This window comes from Lactuca serriola, chromosome 4 (assembly GCF_051521515.1).
Source record: "Lactuca serriola cultivar US96UC23 chromosome 4, Lser_US96UC23_V15, whole genome shotgun sequence".
Taxonomy (NCBI): Eukaryota; Viridiplantae; Streptophyta; class Magnoliopsida; order Asterales; family Asteraceae; genus Lactuca; species Lactuca serriola.
Genome location: NC_136411.1, coordinates 64,260,270 through 64,279,114, shown reverse-complemented (window position 1 = coordinate 64,279,114; position 18,845 = coordinate 64,260,270). Strand labels below are relative to the sequence as shown.

General features: G+C 35.8%; 1 protein-coding gene across 1 annotated transcript; it reads left to right on the top strand.

Moving 5' to 3' along the window:
* Nucleotides 1-13,455: 13,455 nt before the first annotated feature.
* Nucleotides 13,456-18,328, top strand: LOC145101737 (nitrate regulatory gene2 protein-like). The gene is made up of 4 exons (XM_079039016.1): nucleotides 13,456-14,905; nucleotides 14,997-15,181; nucleotides 16,723-16,946; nucleotides 17,256-18,328. The coding sequence occupies exons 1-4, from the start codon at nucleotides 13,594-13,596 to the stop codon at nucleotides 18,049-18,051; spliced, it is 2,517 nt and encodes an 838-aa protein (XP_078895142.1). The 5' UTR covers nucleotides 13,456-13,593; the 3' UTR covers nucleotides 18,052-18,328.
* The last annotated feature ends 517 nt before the right edge of the window (nucleotides 18,329-18,845 follow it).

The following is an 18,845-nucleotide window of genomic DNA, read 5'->3' as shown; positions in this document are numbered from 1 at the left end:
ATACAAAACATAAGTTTGTTTTTTCATAAAAACAGGCAATGGAAGACTTTAAAAAATAACAAGTTTATTTTTAGTTCATAACAAAACCAAACCATCATGGATCCATTTATAGAGGTTAGAATGAAATAAAACAACCAAAGAGTTTTTAGAATGACGACCTTTGAAGCCTTTGAACCCACTTGGTTTTGGGGTGTTGATGAAGATGGAAAGATCAAGGAATATGATATTCTCTACAAGTATTCACCATCAAGATTAAGGCACTTGGAATGCTAGTTCCTTCTTGTATTCTTGAGTGTATTAAGCCTTTAAGCACTTAACTTAATTAATCTCTAAAGGAGACAACTCAAGAAAGCTTCAAACACCAAAACTAACTCCAAAAGAGAGCATGTGTGTGTAGAGAGAGGATACAGTCTAGAGAGTTTCACAAGAAGAAAAGAGCTAGTTTTCTTATGCATACAACACTCTTATATACTCCCATGAAAGTAAGGTCTAACCTTTATTATCTTGTAAAGTAACATAAAGTAAAAGAAAGCATGGGGAACAAGTGAAAGGAGGTTGACAAGCAACCTCCCACTCTCCTAAAAAGTCACGGCCATGAGGCCAAGAAAGAGACAAAAATTGTCTCCTAGCTTCTTTATACATAAATACTAATGAAGTAGAAGAATTGTTTAAATTTTATAAACTCAAAGTTTATAAGATATAAACTTGACAAAAGGATTCAACTAGTCCAAAACTTTTTACATTACTTATTAATTCATACCATATGATATAATAACTAGTAATACTCTTTTATAGTTATTATTTTCACAAAACAATAATTATTTCCTAATTGAAATACAAGAATTGATATTATTTATTAATAATCACATTAATAATAAATATACAAAATGTTCCAACTTGATAATGGTGTGACCCTATATGATCATATATTATTAGCAATGTTACTCAATAATAATTCTTGGACATATAGATTCAACATCGTGAATCTTGGAAGCAACTTAGATATGGGATTCCACACTTGCTAGCAACCTCCAGGAGGTAAAAAGTTCATAACTTGATCACTCTATCTTGTAGATCTAGCCATTTCTTACTTTAGGGCATTTTTGGTCCCAAATATAGTGATTCTTGAGCATGGCATGCTCTTGACCAAATAAGTCATCCTTTCAGACCTTATGAGGGGTCCTAAGTCATAAAAATGTGGTATTGATGGTTAGTTTTACTCCATGCATGCTATAGAAGGTCTTAAGGTATTAAAATGTTGAGAGTTTATGTATTAAGCACCTAATGGACATGCAAAGTCATAAAGTTGGAAACTTTATGACTCTTGGTGGTATTTTAGCCTTGGATCTGTAATTGGACATGTTAGGTTGGAGAAATAAGCACATAATGGGTTAAGTATGGGACTGTTGCATATGTTGGGCATACCGAAGGGTACGCTGCACGTATGTAGATCTGGCCCCGACACCTCAGACAACTAGTATGCCCCCGCGTACCTCCGGAGTACATCCTGCGTACGAAGCCTAAGTCGACTCGGTTGAGTTGACTTGGTTGACTTGTTGATTTTGACCAGTTTTGACCAAGGGTATTTTTGGGGAAATGTTATTAATTTAGAATGAAAATGTTTTGACATTTAGGATTTGGGTTGAGCTGATATTTGGGAGCAGAGTATTGATCAACTATTCGTTAGACTGTAAGGTGAGTTTTCCTCACTGTACTTATGGGTCGAAGGCACCAAGGCCAACCCATTGGATTGATATCTTGGTTTTACCGTATGTTGTTATCTTGTAATGATCTGTTAGATCTGTATCCTGGTATATAGGATGTTGTTATGATGTAGTGATCTATTAGATCTATATCCTGGTATATAGGATGTTGTTATTAGGCCTGGCAATTGGGTTGGGTTCGGGTTGGCGGGTCACGGGTTGGCGGGTTGGCGGGTTGAAATTCAGAAACTCAACCCAACCCATATAATATATGGGTTGGCGGGTTGTCGGGTCACGGGTTGACGGGTTGGAAACATCAACCCAACCCAACCCATATAACCCGTATAAATATATGGGTTGGCGAGTTCACATGGTGGTTCGAACCCAACACGTATAACCCATTTAATAAGCAACACATTTTAAGATGAAATTGAAAAATCCAAATAAAATGAAGTCTAAAAGTCATAAACATTAAACATAAATTCATAAACATCCAAAATAAATATTAAACATAAAGTCATAAACATCCAAATAAAACTCTAAAAATCAAAACATTCACGAAAAAGTGCAATTGTTCAAACATACTATAGAGTGTAGATTGTTACTTGCCGTAGAGAGAAAGGAAGGTGGGTCGAAAACGTCAAAGCTGACAAGAGTGAGTGCAAACAGCGATGAGCGGATGAGGAGCGGGTGAGGATTGGCCCGATGAGTGATTAAATCGTGAGTTCGTGATGTTGCTTCCTTCGAAGATCGGTCCTTAACTCCTTAATCTTTATCCTTCATTCGATCGTTCGTGAATGTGGAGACTGGAGCGGGTGAGGAACAATTTTTTTTTATTAAGGCACGCAAATACGTAATGGCTGGCTGCACAAGGACTCAACAGTCAACACTCAAGGAGTCAAGGTCAAAGATGGATGACGGGATCATGAGACACAAGCCCAACAGTAGCCCACAACACAATGCCACATTGCCCAAACATATGGCTGATGATATACGAAATTACGAACGAATACCAAATTAAGTGTTAAGGATATGATAAATAGAAACTAATAGTATAATATGATGTTAGATTGTTAAAAATTAAAAGAAATAGATAATTAAATATATTAGTCGGGTTGGCGGGTTGACCCGCGAACCCAAACAGGTAACCCAACCTAACCCATTAAATAAACGGGTTGGCGGGTTGACGGGTTGACGGGTTGGCGGGTCAGAAATCTCAACCCTAACCCGCTTATTTTCGTGTCGGGTTCGTGTCGGGTTACGGGTTGGGTCGAGAGTTGCCACCCCTAGTTGTTATGCTATAGTGATACGTTAGATCTGTATGACCACCTACATATGCTAGATATTGATTGTTATGGTATATGTTGATATGTGATGGTGTATCGGGTTGAGGCGGTCCTACTTTGAGCTAAAGGTCAAGATACCCAGGGCAGTCCATATAGACTGAATGCCTACGAGGTGGACCAGTCAGGTCGAAGGCCCGGAGAGCGGTCCGGATAGGTTGAAGGCCCAATGAGGCCATCCAGTCATGTTGGAGGCTCTGTATGCATGATGTTGTTTGTTATGTTTATGTGATGGTACTTTGAGGGAATTTACTAAGAGTTGGCTTATAGTTTTAGTTTTGTTTCAGGTACTTCAGAGGACCGTGGCAAGGCCAAGGCGTGACCATACACATCCTTGGTTTTGTGTTGTTAGGATCTTGGAAGACTATGATTTTTAAATAATGTTTTAGAAAAAATGGTTTTGTAAAAACTTCTCTTTAGTAATTAGGTTGTTTTGGAAAGTTTAAATTTTTTGTGGTTTTTGAGACGTTACAAGTTGGTATCAGAGCCTTGGTTTGAGTGAATTGGAGGAACCTACATGTGATCCATACTCAAACTAAGGAACTGCAAAAGTTTTAAAAATGATTTTTAAAATTGTTTTAAAAAATAATCAATAAAGGATGTGATGTGTACGATCCACATGAGCCAGTAAGTATACCCTAAGTTACCACATTGTTATTTGATGTTATGTTATGTTCGAACAACATGCTAGTGATAGGCTAGAGACTTTTAGAAATTACATGATATAATTGTCTGATAATTGATGCCTGATAGCCTAGGGTTTCTTCCTTATATGAAATTGACATCATTATTGTTTGATTTATAGCTTGAGAATGTTTGATTTAGCCTGAAAATGTTTGATTTAGCCTTATTTCTTGTTCCTTGTCTGGCTGTGGGCTTAGGGTAGAATTAAGTATTCGACTTTCTATAGGATCCAGTGTTATGTATGATTAGCATACACGAGTGCTGCAGGGTTGGTGGAAGTTTCATGGATGAGTTATGTGGGGTTAGTCGGCCAGTCGAGGAATGTATAGCCTTTCTCTAGGAAGTGAGAATAGGGTGTATGCGTATTCTAGTGTGTGTTGTTAGGGTTGTTGTGATGATCTTTTGTGACAAACACAAGTAGGTGCAAAAGGTAGTATGGGCCCGTACTACTGGAAGCACAGGACCCGTATACATAACAGGGAGGTCACAACCCTTAGGGTTTTGATGTTGTGACATCCCCAATTTCACGGTCAGAAAAGACCGATTTGTTTATGCTTTGTTTTTTAAAATCAGAGTAATTTTTTAAAGAATACAGTTGCGGAATTTGTTCCCAAAACAAAATATGATAAAAATTATCAAAGCATTTCTTTAAAGAAATGTATTTTCATTATATAACAAAATCTCGGGATGTCATGTTCAATACATACCAAAAGCATAAACAGAACAAAATAGACCTTACAACAGTTATTCATAACTACTGGCCTATAATCCAAACTCTCTCGTCAAGTCCACTAACTTATACTCTTGTGTCATTACCTGTAATGCAAAGAAAACTGAGTGGGTCAGGCTTGGGAGCCTGGTGAGCATATAGGGTTTTCAACCCACAATAATATAATTATTATATTTAATTATCAAACAATCAATCCAATTACCCACCCCCATTATCTTCCTTTCTTTCATAGAGATTTACCCTAAGAACCGATTACCCTTCTCCCATTCATTCCTAAGAATTGTCCTAAGGAATTGGCACAAAGTCTAGTGCTGCCAAGATTCTTAGATTACCTCTGGTGAACACGCAGTTCATAATAATTAATGAACACCTAGTTCAAGAACACCTAATGAACACTTAGTTCCAATATTATCCAATGAACACCTAGTTCACAAACACTTAATGAACACTTAGTTCAAATATCCCTGATGAACACTAAATTCAAATATCTAATGAACACTTAGTTCGAATATCCCTGGTGAACCCAATCACCTAAGGAACACAAAGTACGAAAGCTCTTAGTTCAAACAACATGATGATAAAGTATATCTCGATCCTGCAAAACCACTAATATTATAAACACATGAAAATTATATTCTAAAACAATATATCCCATCCCGTCGATCCCCACATACTGACCTTATATAATGATCTTACGAGATCTAGCCCAAGGAATCGATATCTGACGAAACTGCTTCGGAAATTCCCAAGCAGTAAACAAAGATCGATAAAGATATCGAATGAATGGAATAAGTTTAACCACGAACCTTTGTTCGTAAAAGAAAGAACCACAAGACAATTAAGTCAGGGGTAGTTATCAATGCCTAGGCTGTGGTCTGAATATCGTGAGGTATGTAGCCCCCAGACGCACCCTATCCAGCATCAAACTTTGCCTAGGCTGTGGTCTGAATATCGTGAGGTATATAACCCCTAGATGCACCCTATCCGGCAACGGAAATGCTGAATAATTCCTAGGTTGTGGTCTGAACCCCCAGACTCACCCTATCCGACATCGGAAATGGAAACAGCGACTAATGCCTAGGATGTGGTCTGAATACATGAGATATTTCACCCCCAGACGCACCCTATCCAGCAATATAACACCAGACATACCTAGCAGTGATCTATTAGCGACACACTTTATTAGGCAGTCTACGAAGTTCCCTTAATTACTTCGTGAAAGAAAACGCTGACATATGAAGCTCGGTCGATCACTTCATAAAAGAAACGATGACTCCAAAGCTCTCTCAAAATAAAAGTATGGGGAAATACTACTAGAGTACTCACGTACGCTCCCGTAGCCGACACACAAAATTGTCAAAAGACTTTGTACATGATAGTACTTCAGGCACATTGTAGTACTCTGGTATGTGAAAGACTCGTACCCGAGAACGTAATAGTACCCTGGCACAAGCAGCACCCAAGACACAAAGCTTTGAAAAATACTTCGTACATAAAATGTATTTCTGTACGTAGGATGTAATCCACTGATCATCAATCTCACCCCACACGTACTCTTAATAAGAGACTACCCAAATTCCAATCTTAATTGAACTAAACATCCCATTTAAGTCTTAACCCATCACTAGGCAAACCTACAATGTTTATAATCAATTTTTGATATTACCTCCATTTAGGAAACGCTAACTAGTGTATACTTAACACAAGGTTTTAAGTAATAGTATCATATATACACATCTTGACACATATTGAACCATATCTGATTCGCACGTTGTATATTATCAAACATATCTAACACGTATTTCAGACAATGACAAATACTTCACATACATATGTATATTTCATATTAAAATCAACACTCGTATTTAATATCACGTTCCTAAAAGGGACTATACACATGATACCTTATCGAATGAATACGCAGTTCTAAAATACAAAATCTGTACTCCCGGATCTTAAATTTGCCTCATTACCTAATCCATATTCCCGGATCTAAAACTAACCTCTTGATCTGATCCATACCCTTGGATCTAAAACTAACCTCCTGCTCTGATCCATACTCTCGGATCTAAAACAAGTTTATCTCTTTATCCTTTTATCTCATGGTCCAACCCACCTTTTATCACCTACCAACAAACTCATATACTCATGTTCTACCCAACATATTTTTAGATGCAAAATACATATATAGTTTAACTCATTAAAACTTATATAATTCATCCATTCCACAATCATCTCAAATAAACAACAATATATTATGCACATAGCACGTATTTCATAGCAAATACTTAATATTTATGTGTTAGAAGAAAGTGACCACACACTCACTTGATCAGAAGATGATCGGACAACGTTACGACTTGTAGAAGTAGTATTCTTCGGTAGATTTGGAAGATCTTCACAAAAACCAGGCTCCTTGCGGGCAGAGCTTCGGCTCGGGAATCTCACTTCTCGGGGTCTTCGGGGCTTCGAGACTTGCTTCGGGACTCGGGAATGATACCGAGGCTTCAGGATATAATTGGCACGCAAATCGAGGCAAAAACTAGAGAGAAAGGAAGAAAAATGCTCGGTTTCTATTTATAGGCTGCTGGGTCTGGGATTACGCTGGGCGTAATTTTGGAGTACGCTGGGCGTACATAGAGTACGTTGGGCGTAATCTTCGGATAAGCTTTGGTATGTGTGCCACGATCTTCAAAAATTCATAACTGTCGCATACGAGCTCCGTTTTCTACGTTCTTTATATCCACACGTAGGTGAGATTATGCTCTACAACTTTCATTTAGACTCCGTTGGCTAATTTTGAATTTATTTTTATTATATTATTTTTAGTAGGCCGGGACAGGAAAACTCCGTTATAAATTCATAACTTCTTCATCCGACGTCCGTTTTTGCCTATCTTTTTATCGTTTCACTACAATTGACGAGATCTTCGATTCTCGTTTAGATTGTTTCGGCTAAAAACCGCTCGATCTCAAATTGAGTATTCGGGCTGCATACTGCTAAGCTGAAACTTAGAAAAATCATAACTTCCTCATACGAAGTCAGATTTGGACGTTCTTTTTATGCATGCTCATGGTTTAACGAACTCTACAACTTTCGTTTAGATCACTAAGGCTAAATATCACTCTAATGTAAATTCATTGTTTACGTCATTCAGCGTCGTGTCGGTTTTGTCGCGAAACTTCGACAAGTCATAATTTCTTCGTTATAACTCGGATTTCGGCGTTCTTTATATGTACGGAATCCTTGTAACATATACTATAACTTAGTTAAGATTATTTATTCTAAATAACCTTTTTTTTTGAAAAGTCATTTTCGACCCCTATTATCTCTAAATTGACTAGCCCGGATCTACGGGCGTTACAATTATTACCCTCTTAGGATGATTACGTCCCAGAATCATCAACGAAATAGGGCTTGTAAAATGATTCCAATCTTCTGATTTAAATCAGATGTTATATCGAACTTGGTTCTCCGAACCACGTAACAAACTCACCGTAGTCGGACTCAATTTAATATGACCACTAGGGTCGGAAATAACAATCATCCTACTAGCCATTACCGAAACAACGGTAATGACATACTCGAATAAAAACAAACTCAATTACAAGCTTCTTGGTAACATTGTGACTTTCCCTGATCCAAGTGCGAGTCCTGTGCTTCCGGTAGTATAGGCCTCTACTACCATTCACACCTACTCATACTCGTCCCAAGTATTGTCTCGCAGTCCCCAAGTCCTAAAATCACAAAACAATTTAACACCTATGAATGTGTCCACATAATCATAAACAATCTCCCTAGACTCTACTAGGACTTCTTCATTGCGTATCTTCAATCATCAATCCTGCTTCAACTTGGTTGGTGGTGGAAAGTTCATCCGATGGGACAACTTCATGAATAACACCAATATTCCATCATTCCGCCAATCGAGGGTGTACTTCGGACGTACCGTACTCTTCTAAACGCACTGCTTGACATATACTAACGACAAAACACTACTCTTATGATATCTTCCGACAGGTGTCATTCACTATCACAATAGTTGTCCATCCACATTATAACATAGCCATATATATATATATATATATATATATATATATATATATATATATATATATATATATATATATATATATATATGATGGTAAAGAATATACATGTAGTGATAATTGGGGAAAAACATTTCATCAAACAAAGAGTAAAGAACGAAATGAATAAATGATAATCATACTTAATATTTAATAAACACATGTGTTAGTAAGCTGTTATTATTTATCCTTTATCATGATTAAATTCGGTTAACCCTGAACCTATAATCGTTAATCTTTAGAGAGCCAGAAAAATATGTATAGATCTATACGGGGATGACACCCCCATCGGCGATTGCTAGCTACAATCCCGGTATGATAGCTTTCTTAAGTATAAAAATAATATTATCTGACGTACGATGAAGCATCATGTGAGTATATATCGATCTGTAGCGTCGATTATAGGGGCTCATGGTAATACTGTTCGGAAAATCTTAATTTAAACTATCTAGAGGGACGCCTTCAAGTAGTTGTATGATTTGATTAAAAAGGATCATATGACAATTATAAAATTTTAGGATAGATATCCTAAAAGAAACAAAGATTTTTTAAGAAATAAAATTCTAAAATATTAGGATAAATAGTACATCCTAATGATAAGATTCAATAAACAAAAATATGATTTTTTAGAAACTACAAATCTGAAAACCTATGAGATAAGGAACTTATGAAAGATAAATATATTCATAAAAAAAGATCCTAAAACTTTTCAAAAAGTTTTATCGATATTTATAAAACATGTGAACTCACCGACATCAAGTTGACGTTTTCAAAAATCGCATGTGTTCTTAGGATGAAGAGAAGCTTAACGCAAGGAAGGGTAAGTTGCACGAAGATAGATAGATCAGTTTAGTAGATGTAATTGATGTTATTAATAAAAGAAAATTTACGTTGCAGTCAACCCTCTATGTTTTCACTATCATCCAGGGGTGTGACAAATGGGTTCCAAACATTAAAAGCGGAACACATTGATAAGCTAACGAAATGACTAATCTCTATCATATATTAAGATTTCCATTTAATAATCGCCAAATCAGGTAAAGACTTATATTGCTTAGGTTCACAAATCTAAAACAAACTAAACTAAATGTGCTCAAGCCAATTCATTCACAAATCTAATGTGTCTTGACTTTGTCTGACTATCAGATTTGGTCAGTGACATTGGCTTAAAGAATGGATTGGCAAGATTATCTTTCGATATGACTCTGTTAACTATGATGTCTTCTCATCAACTAACTATCAAATGTGACAGTACTTACTGAGTATACAACATATGAGATTTTGTGACTTGGGATCCATACTTAAGGTAAATTCACCATTGTAGTAAAAAAAAGAAACTTCAAAAGGACCGTTAATGATCGAATCCAACAATGATGTCACTAATGAATCTCTTTTAGTCACATAGTTTTTCTTTACAGTTTAAATAGCTGTAATATAGTTCATTGTAAAATCCATTATGGTGTATTACTTCGTACTCTTCTAAGCTAATACTTCACCATTCAGTAAAAGCACAGACTCTGACTGTGTACATTATCGTCTTTGTTAACCTAAAACTTACTAGCTTAGCAATAATGTAAGCTTTACATTGATCTCTTCCATACCAACACGATTTTCTCCTTTGTCCTCCTAGGACATTTAGGAATATTCTTGATCTCGATTCGTTTATTCTTGACAAATTGATATGATTTGGCCCATCATGCTTAAGGCATTCGAGTCATCATATCTGGTACATGTCATGACATAAACGACCGATCCCATAGCAAAATCATGTAGGACCCAACTCATTTCCTTTAGATCAACAGTAGAACTAGGACATTAACACTGCTTAATGTCATGTTATACATTATTAAGCACAAACTCTTTTGAAGTCTTGCATGTCGAGTTTCCTTAAGACTTTATGTACTTTGGCTTAACCCAATGAATCACTCTAATCTATCTCCGTATATCCTTATTCTAATATGTGTGTTGTTTCTTCCATGTGATTCAAGTCGAAACAATTCCTAGACTAAGTCAAGTTGTACATTCTATCATTTCTTATGAATTATATATTATCCATATTAGCTTAAAACACATGTACTACATAAAATGACAAGTTAAAATAACAAAATTAAAGGAATAAGCGTACACATACTCTTTAAAGTACATTTTAAAAAAATGTGAGATGAAAAAAAAAAAAACTTAATGAGTTTTTATTCAAACTTTGTATTCAATTAATAATACTTTTATACTCTTATTGTTAACTTCTATTTTTTTTTCTTTTCAAATACAAATAGGTAGAAGTCAACGATATCCCTTTTGACAAACTTAAAGATATTTTAGAAAATAACTTACATGATTAAAACTAATAGGTAGAAGTCAACGATATCCCTTTTCTGATATGTTTCAATGAACTTAAAAATATTTTGTTTCTCAATCTTACTCGATTATTGCATTTTCTCATGCTATGTCAATAACAACTTCCTCTCCTCATTATCGTTTCAGACTTCGACCTATATTTTTTTTTATCTGAGGCTAAAGGAATTTTATTACAAATGTAAGTATGGTAAGAATTATACCCCTTCAAGTAGTGTTACCGCAGGTCGTCACACGGATCTCCTACAGATTGGATGACCATGCATATAAAAAAAATTATAATAAACAACTATATAATCAAAAACTCTAATCTTATAATATTTTTAGGTTTTGGTGAGTCTTATAGTTTTCAAACATGTAACTTTTAAATAATCTATTTTTTTTTTACTACATATCACCTAAGATTAAAACTTGTGAGATTAGAGCTTGAGACTAATTTATTTTAGAGCGTTCAAATATCATTACGATCATGATGTCGCATTGATTATGGTCACGTTATGATAGTTAATACAATATTCTTATTTGATGATAACAAATGTTAATATAAATATAATAATTGGAAACATGTATTTTGACTAATACATATCCAAATGTGTAAAAAAGTTTTGAGTACCGATTTCCATTAAGTTTGTCAATCTTGTAATTTGGTTATATCTCATATGTAAAAAAAAATCAATATCCGCTTCCATTAAATTTGCCAATATTGCAATTAGGTTATATCTTAAGGTAGACATGATGGATCCCATATCTCTTGTAACATTGCCTCTCCTTCTCACAATCGAACATGGGAGGTGGTATTTTCGCCATCCGCGTCTAGTTATTCCCTATCTTATTCTTTGTTTCCTTCCCAAACCGAGACACCTCTCTCGTCTTCTCTTTTTCTCTTTGCTCTCCAAAGTCCCATCATGTCCTTCTACTCTCCTCTCCTCTATATGTCATCTTAAGCAGTGGCGGACCTTAGTGGTACCCGGGGGGTCCCGGGCCACTGTTCCGATTCCGGCATGTAGTGTAATTTTTTTTTTCTATTAGGTGCACCGGCTTAAAATAAGAGTGTCACTACTAATTTAGATTTTTTCGGAAATTTTTTGTAGTACCACCCCTACTAAAACGTTCTGCGTCCGCCATTGATCTTAAGACCAATCCCACAACCCTTATATATTAACTTTTTGATAGAATCTAAATACAAATAGAAGAAAACATTTTTTTTTTTTAAATTAATCAGTTAAATCATATCTGATATATTTCATAGACCTTAATCAAAAAAATTCAACTCACATCGATAATACACGTTACTAATAACTACCATCAATATATCTATTATGAGAAATTAAATATCCTTCTATTTTTTTCCTACTTATATTCATACCTATATGAAATGATGACAAATATCATGTTTTAATAAAATTAATAAAATTTAAAAAAAACTTCAAATATTATTTTAACAAACTAATGTTAAGCTTGTTAAAATATAACATTGGGGAAATGATTTAAAATGTATTGAAGTTTCCAAAATGCTTAAAAAATACCTTTATTGCTTTTTAGTATAAAAAAATATTATTAAAGTTTATTTTTTGTGCACAGAATACTAACGAAGTACACATATATTCAAATAAAATCTTATGGTAACTGGTTACCTCCGATAAATGAAAAAATAACTTAAAAAGATAAGAAAGTTTTCAAAATGTTCATTTTTTTTAAATTAATCAAGACATCCAATAATATATTTCATTGGCCTTAATTAAAGAAGTCAACTCACATGATCAATGATATAGGTTACTAATAACTAGCATTGATGACCAAAGAGCTTCTAACTTAAGGATATTTGTTGTCACTCCTCCTTAAACTTAAGGGTTAAAGTCTCGTCGTTAACACAAATGAATTTAAGAAATATAGTTAGAAGTATGTTATATTTGTCCCGGAAAAAAAAACTAGCATTGATGTATTTTATATATATATATATATATATATATATATATATATATATATATATATATATATATATATATATATAAAAGATTGTAAAGAATACGATAAAGGACATGTTTGTTTTCTTCAATTGGAAAATAGGAATTGAAGGGATTTTGTTCTGTTTCCACTTTTGCTTCAAATTATATTTTCTTGTCTTTAAAGACAAAATACTTAAGTATCTTGCTAAAGTTATATTTATAAAAATTAAATATTATACTAAATAGCAAATTAACCTACTATTATTATTATTATTATTATTATTATTATTATTATTATTATTATTATTATTATTATTATTATTATTAACTAAATATCGTATCCCTTCATAAGAACGTAACATTTTTTTTCTTCTAAAAGTTATCCAGAACATACAATATCTTTTAGTACTGTCTCGATCAAATTTAGTTATGACTGATAATTTTACTTTGATTCATAATTCTTTTATTCCGTTCTATTATAAATGTAATTAACAATACAAATATTTTAGATTAAACTAAATTATGTATAGTTTTCTACTTTTCTATAACAAAAAAAAAACTTATTTTTGAGTCTTTTAATAGAAAAACAAAGAAACAAATAAATCCTCCTTTTTGTTAGTTGAAGACACATACACACACTGTGTACTCTGCCACTCTCCTTTCTCTTTCTAAAGTGCTGAAATCAGGCGCCAGTTAGCTTGAGAAACATAGCGACACCGCCGGCGGCGAAAATAGAGCTATTCCGACATGGGTTGCACGGCCTCAAAGTTAGGCAACGAGGACTCAGTCCGCCGTTGCAAGGAACGCCGCCGTCTCATGAAAGAAGCCGTCTACGCCCGCCACCACCTCGCCGCTGCCCACTCTGACTACTGCCGTTCCCTAAAAATCACCGGATCCGCACTCGCTAACTTCGCAGCTGGAGAACCCCTTTCTGTCGCTGATCAGACACCTGCGGTTCTCCTCCCCACTCGTTCCTCTTCCTCCACAACGACCACCGTCAAACCCCCTTCGTTTCATTCATACGAGACACCAACACCGCCGCCGCCGGTTCCCCGATCTCCCTCTGTTGCAAGCTCCAAGCTCCCACCGATTCTCTCCGCGGCCCCAAGCCGTACCGCCTCTCTCAACCACCATCAACGACGGCATAAACTCTCCGTCAAACTCCCTCACATACTCTCCGAATCAAGCGAAGCGTCTACTTCTCCTCCTCCCAAATCTTTCAACCATCATCCTCGTGAAAACCCCCAAAATAATTACAGTTACAATCCAGATAAATACACGTACAATGCGCAAGCTAATTATGCATCCACTCCTTCACAAGCTTCCTCCGTCTGGAATTGGGAAAACTTCTACCCTCCATCGCCGCCCGATTCTGAATACTTCAATCAACGCCAACCAAATTTCGACACCGATGACGACAAATCCTCAATCTATTCGAGCAAGGCGTCAATCTATTCGGGTTACAAAGAGCAAGGGCATCGGGAAAACAATGAAGACAAGCGTTCAGTTTATTCGAATTACTCTCAAAAGAATCATCATCATCCGAAAATCCAAACTCATCAACAACATGATGACGATTACCATCGCCACCATCTCGAAACGGAAGATGATGGTGAGAGAGAGGAGAGAGAAGAGGTGCAATGTAGCGAATGGGGAGATCATTACAGCACCACCAGCTCCACTTCTGATGATGACGATGAAGAAATCGATAGAGATTCCAGATCCGAGATGGAGAGTCGCTCCAATTTCGGATCCTCAGTCCATAACGAATCGGTGGCTCCACCACCTTCCGCCTTCACCTCCGCCCCCAAATCGAAGTTCTCAACAATGAGTAAATCCGAAAAGTCTGAAGATGCTGGGTCATCATCGGCAAGCTGGAAAACCGGTCACTATGATGATAATTCCGATATGAGAATGGTGGTTAGGCACCGTGATTTAGCGGAGATCGTCGCTTCCATCAAAGAATACTTCGATAAGGCAGCCGACGCGGGTGAACAAGTCTCCGAGATGCTGGAAACCGGAAGAGCCCAGCTCGACCGGAGTTTTCGGCAAATGAAAAGTAAGATTTTCTTTCATCTTTATTATCAAAAATTTCGAATTGGCCAATATTTATTTCGATTTTTTAAACTTTTTTTGGAATCGGATTGCAGAAACTGTGTATCATTCAAGTGGGGTGTTGAGTAATTTGAGTTCAAGCTGGACATCGAAGCCACCATTGGCAGTTAAGTACCGGTTTGAGCCCGGTTCAATTGGTGAACCGGGAGGATCAAAGAGTCTCTGTTCAACTCTGGATCGGCTCTTGGCATGGGAGATGAAACTCTACCAAGAAGTAAAGGTAACAAAATTACTATTCTAACCTCAAAACTGATAAGCACAGACACGATTCCGACACCACAGATTATTTTGGCATGATTAAGAAATTCATTTGTTTTTTCTGGTTATCTTTTTCTCCAATTTTTTCAAACAAGATCTTGAAATAAAGATGTGCAACCGTGGAAAAAGGCTGCCTTTGATGATGATATTCTTTACTCTTTAGTGGGAATTTACTGTAGTGACGAAAATGCCCCTGGTCAATAGTCGCACATAGATTTTGACTATTTTTGCCATTGTAGCCAATGGTGAAATCACTGTATTGGAATAGTTTTATCCATTGTGTTATATAAAAGAGTGTCTTGAAAAATAAATTATTACTTTTCCCAACTTTATCTTGATTTTATATCAACAACATACGATGCTCCTTTAAGTTCTAATTGATAGTAATAGTAATGTTATGACTTTAACCCTGTTTCTTTTTGTTCTCTTTTTGTTAAAGTGATTTTTGGATACTAAGGATGATGCTTGAATAAAAAATGGTTAAAAGAGTAGTATTTAAGAACATGATGGAAACTGAAGAAAGAGTAAATTGAGGGCAAATTTGTAAAATTTCTCTATTGGGTCTTCTTTCTGTATTAATTAATTAGAACAACAACAGCAGCACGTTTTGTGGCATTCAATCCTGTTAGTTGGTTTGTATGGACCACTTATCGGATATAAGACAGGATATGAAGAAAGAAAAAGAAAAGGGCGTCTTGAAAAAGTTATCGTCTTTCCCATATCATATTCATACTTTGTAATGAAATGACCAAAATATCCCTGTAAGTTTTCTATGGTAGTCTGACCATGTATGTAGGGAAAAGGGTATTTGCTGAAAAAGTAGTTATCTTTGCTAGAAAATACTATGTTGTAAAATGACCAAGTTACCCCTGGTGATTTTAGCTGGTAGGTAGTCTGAGTGTCTGACCATGTATGACTGACACATTCTGCTATATACAAAAGGGTATCTTGAATAATTTCTTCTCTTTTCAGATCTTAAGGTTTTGGGTAATGACCAAAAAGAATTCCCACTGTTTGAATAATAACCAGTGGACAGTAAGGGTATTTTGGGAAGGTTTTTCCTTGATTTAAGTGTATAAACGGAGACAGACAGCAATTAAGGAAAATAAATTTTGTTGTGTAATGACTAATGACCAGACTGCCCTTGTAAGAAGTAAAAACAGGGAGTCTGACCAAGTATGACAACCTGGAGCAATCTTTGTCTGTCATCGAATTTGGAAAAAAAAAAAAGAAGGGCAGTGGGGTCAATTCATATCACACCTGCCCAAACTGACCTAAAAACCAAAGTTTTTTTTGGTTTTACATGCATAGCAGGCAACACAATGTTAACTGCTAAAATGGCATAATGTTTGGCAGAATTTTGTATAAAACATATCATAATGAAATCATTGATATGTCATATTCATTCTGTCTTGTCTCCTGTGTTTTTTTGGGATAGATTTCCATTTTTTTCACTTTAAAGGCGTGTTGAAGTTAAATTTACATATTTACCCTTTGATCTAGGCAAGAGAAGGAGTGAAAATCGAGCATGACAGGAAGCTATCTTCACTACAAAGCCAAGAGTACAAAGGGGAAGATGAAGGCAAATTGAATAAAACAAAGGCATCGATAACAAAGCTGCAGTCATTGATAGTGGTTACCTCTCAAGCTGTTTCCACCACTTCTACTGCTATTGTGGGCCTACGAGATGCTGAGCTGGTCCCACAGCTTGTTGAACTTTGTCATGGGTAACTAATTTCTTCTTAGGGGCGTTTTCGTCTTTAAATGCTTTTGTAACGAATGAAATGAAATCCTTTACAGGAATTGGAATCTGTAATGGAATGGATTTTGTAAATTACGAAATTGCTTTTTAAATGGTCCCCACGTAAAATGATGATGTCATTTTACAAAAAGAATCACAATTTTTTTTAAAGGCTTTTTGTGGTGGGCACCATTGAAAAAGCAATTTCTCAATTGTCAAAATTATCATTTTGTTACAAGGGTAAAAAAGTTATATTCAACCGAAATTAAAATACGCCATGTCATCATAATTTCAGGTTTATGTACATGTGGCGATCCATGAACCAATGCCATGAATACCAAAACCACGTTGTCCAACAAGTGCGTGGACTAGTCAACCGGTCAACTAAAGGCGAGTCAACTTCCGACCTCCACCGCCAGTCAACTCGTGACCTGGAAGCCGCCGTGTCCGCCTGGCACACCAGTTTCTGCCGCCTCATAAAATTCCAAAGAGACTTCATCAAATCCCTTCACGCGTGGTTCAAACTCACTCTCCTCCCCATCAACACAGAAGAATCCAACCTCAACATCAACACCTCACAATCATCCGATGTTTACCTGGTTTTTGATGAATGGAAACTAGCCCTTGATCGATTACCCGACACAGTGGCGTCTGAAGCCATTAAGAGCTTCATAAATGTCGTCCACTCGATTTCCATGAAACAATCAGAAGAAATGAAAGTGAAAAAACGAACAGAATCAGCATCAAAAGAGCTTGAGAAAAAAGCGTCGTCTTTGAGAAACATAGAGAAGAAGTACTACCATTCTTACTCGATGGTCGGGCTCGGGCTCCCGGGCAGCGGGCAGGACAACGGGCAGGGTTTGGACGCGCGGGACCCGCTTTCCGAGAAGAAGTCGGAGCTCGTGGCGTGTCAGAGACGGGTGGAGGACGAAATGGTCAGACACTCCAAGGCGGTTGAGGTTACAAGAGCTATGACTTTAAACAACATTCAAACGGGTTTACCGGGTGTTTTTCAAGCTATGACAAGCTTTTCTGGGTTGATAATGGAAGCGCTTGAGATTGTTTGCAACAAATCATATGCGATTAAATAGATTATGATTATGATTATGATGGATAGATTTATATATGTTTATGTTGTGATGTTTTTTGGGAAGAGAGGGAGGGGGTAGGGATTTGAAGTTTTGAAGTTATTAAGTGTAGATATAAATGTGGGGGGTTTTGGGTTTTTGGCATATCTTTTTTTGGTGTTGGGGGAAAGAGAAAAAGCTATAGCTCCTTGTATTGTATAGGCAGGCAAACATTGCTTTGTTTTGTATCAGAATTTCACTTTTTCCATACGATACATAAACTTGATATGTTTTTGTATAATATTCTTATTATGATCTTATATTTATGTAATTATGTGAAAAGTGAACAGGAAAATGGTATGAGAGGGAGTAAGATAGAGTGAACTTAATATGGACGACAAGGTTGTATCATTTATTTTGATTTAATCTGGACAAAATATTTTTATTTAATCCGGACAAAATGATTCAGTTAAGAAGTGTCTTTTAATGAATTAAGATGCAAATCTTTTATCTATTGGGTTTTTTTTTTCACGGTAAAATTGATGAATATTTTTATTTAGACAAAATTGCAAAAATAGTCTCTGTGCTATGTAAATTTTTGGGTTTTAATCCAAACCACGACTTTTTTGGATTGGTGATCCTTTTGAGCTAGCTTTATTGTGTTTTTGGTCCCTCTAAATAGTGAAATGACTGTAATACCTTTGGGTTATTTATTTTTTATTTCTTTCATTTTTCTTAAAATATAAATACTTATTTATTTATTTAACTAATTAAAAAAATAAAAGTCTCTCTCTCTCTCTCTCTCTCTCTCTCTCTCT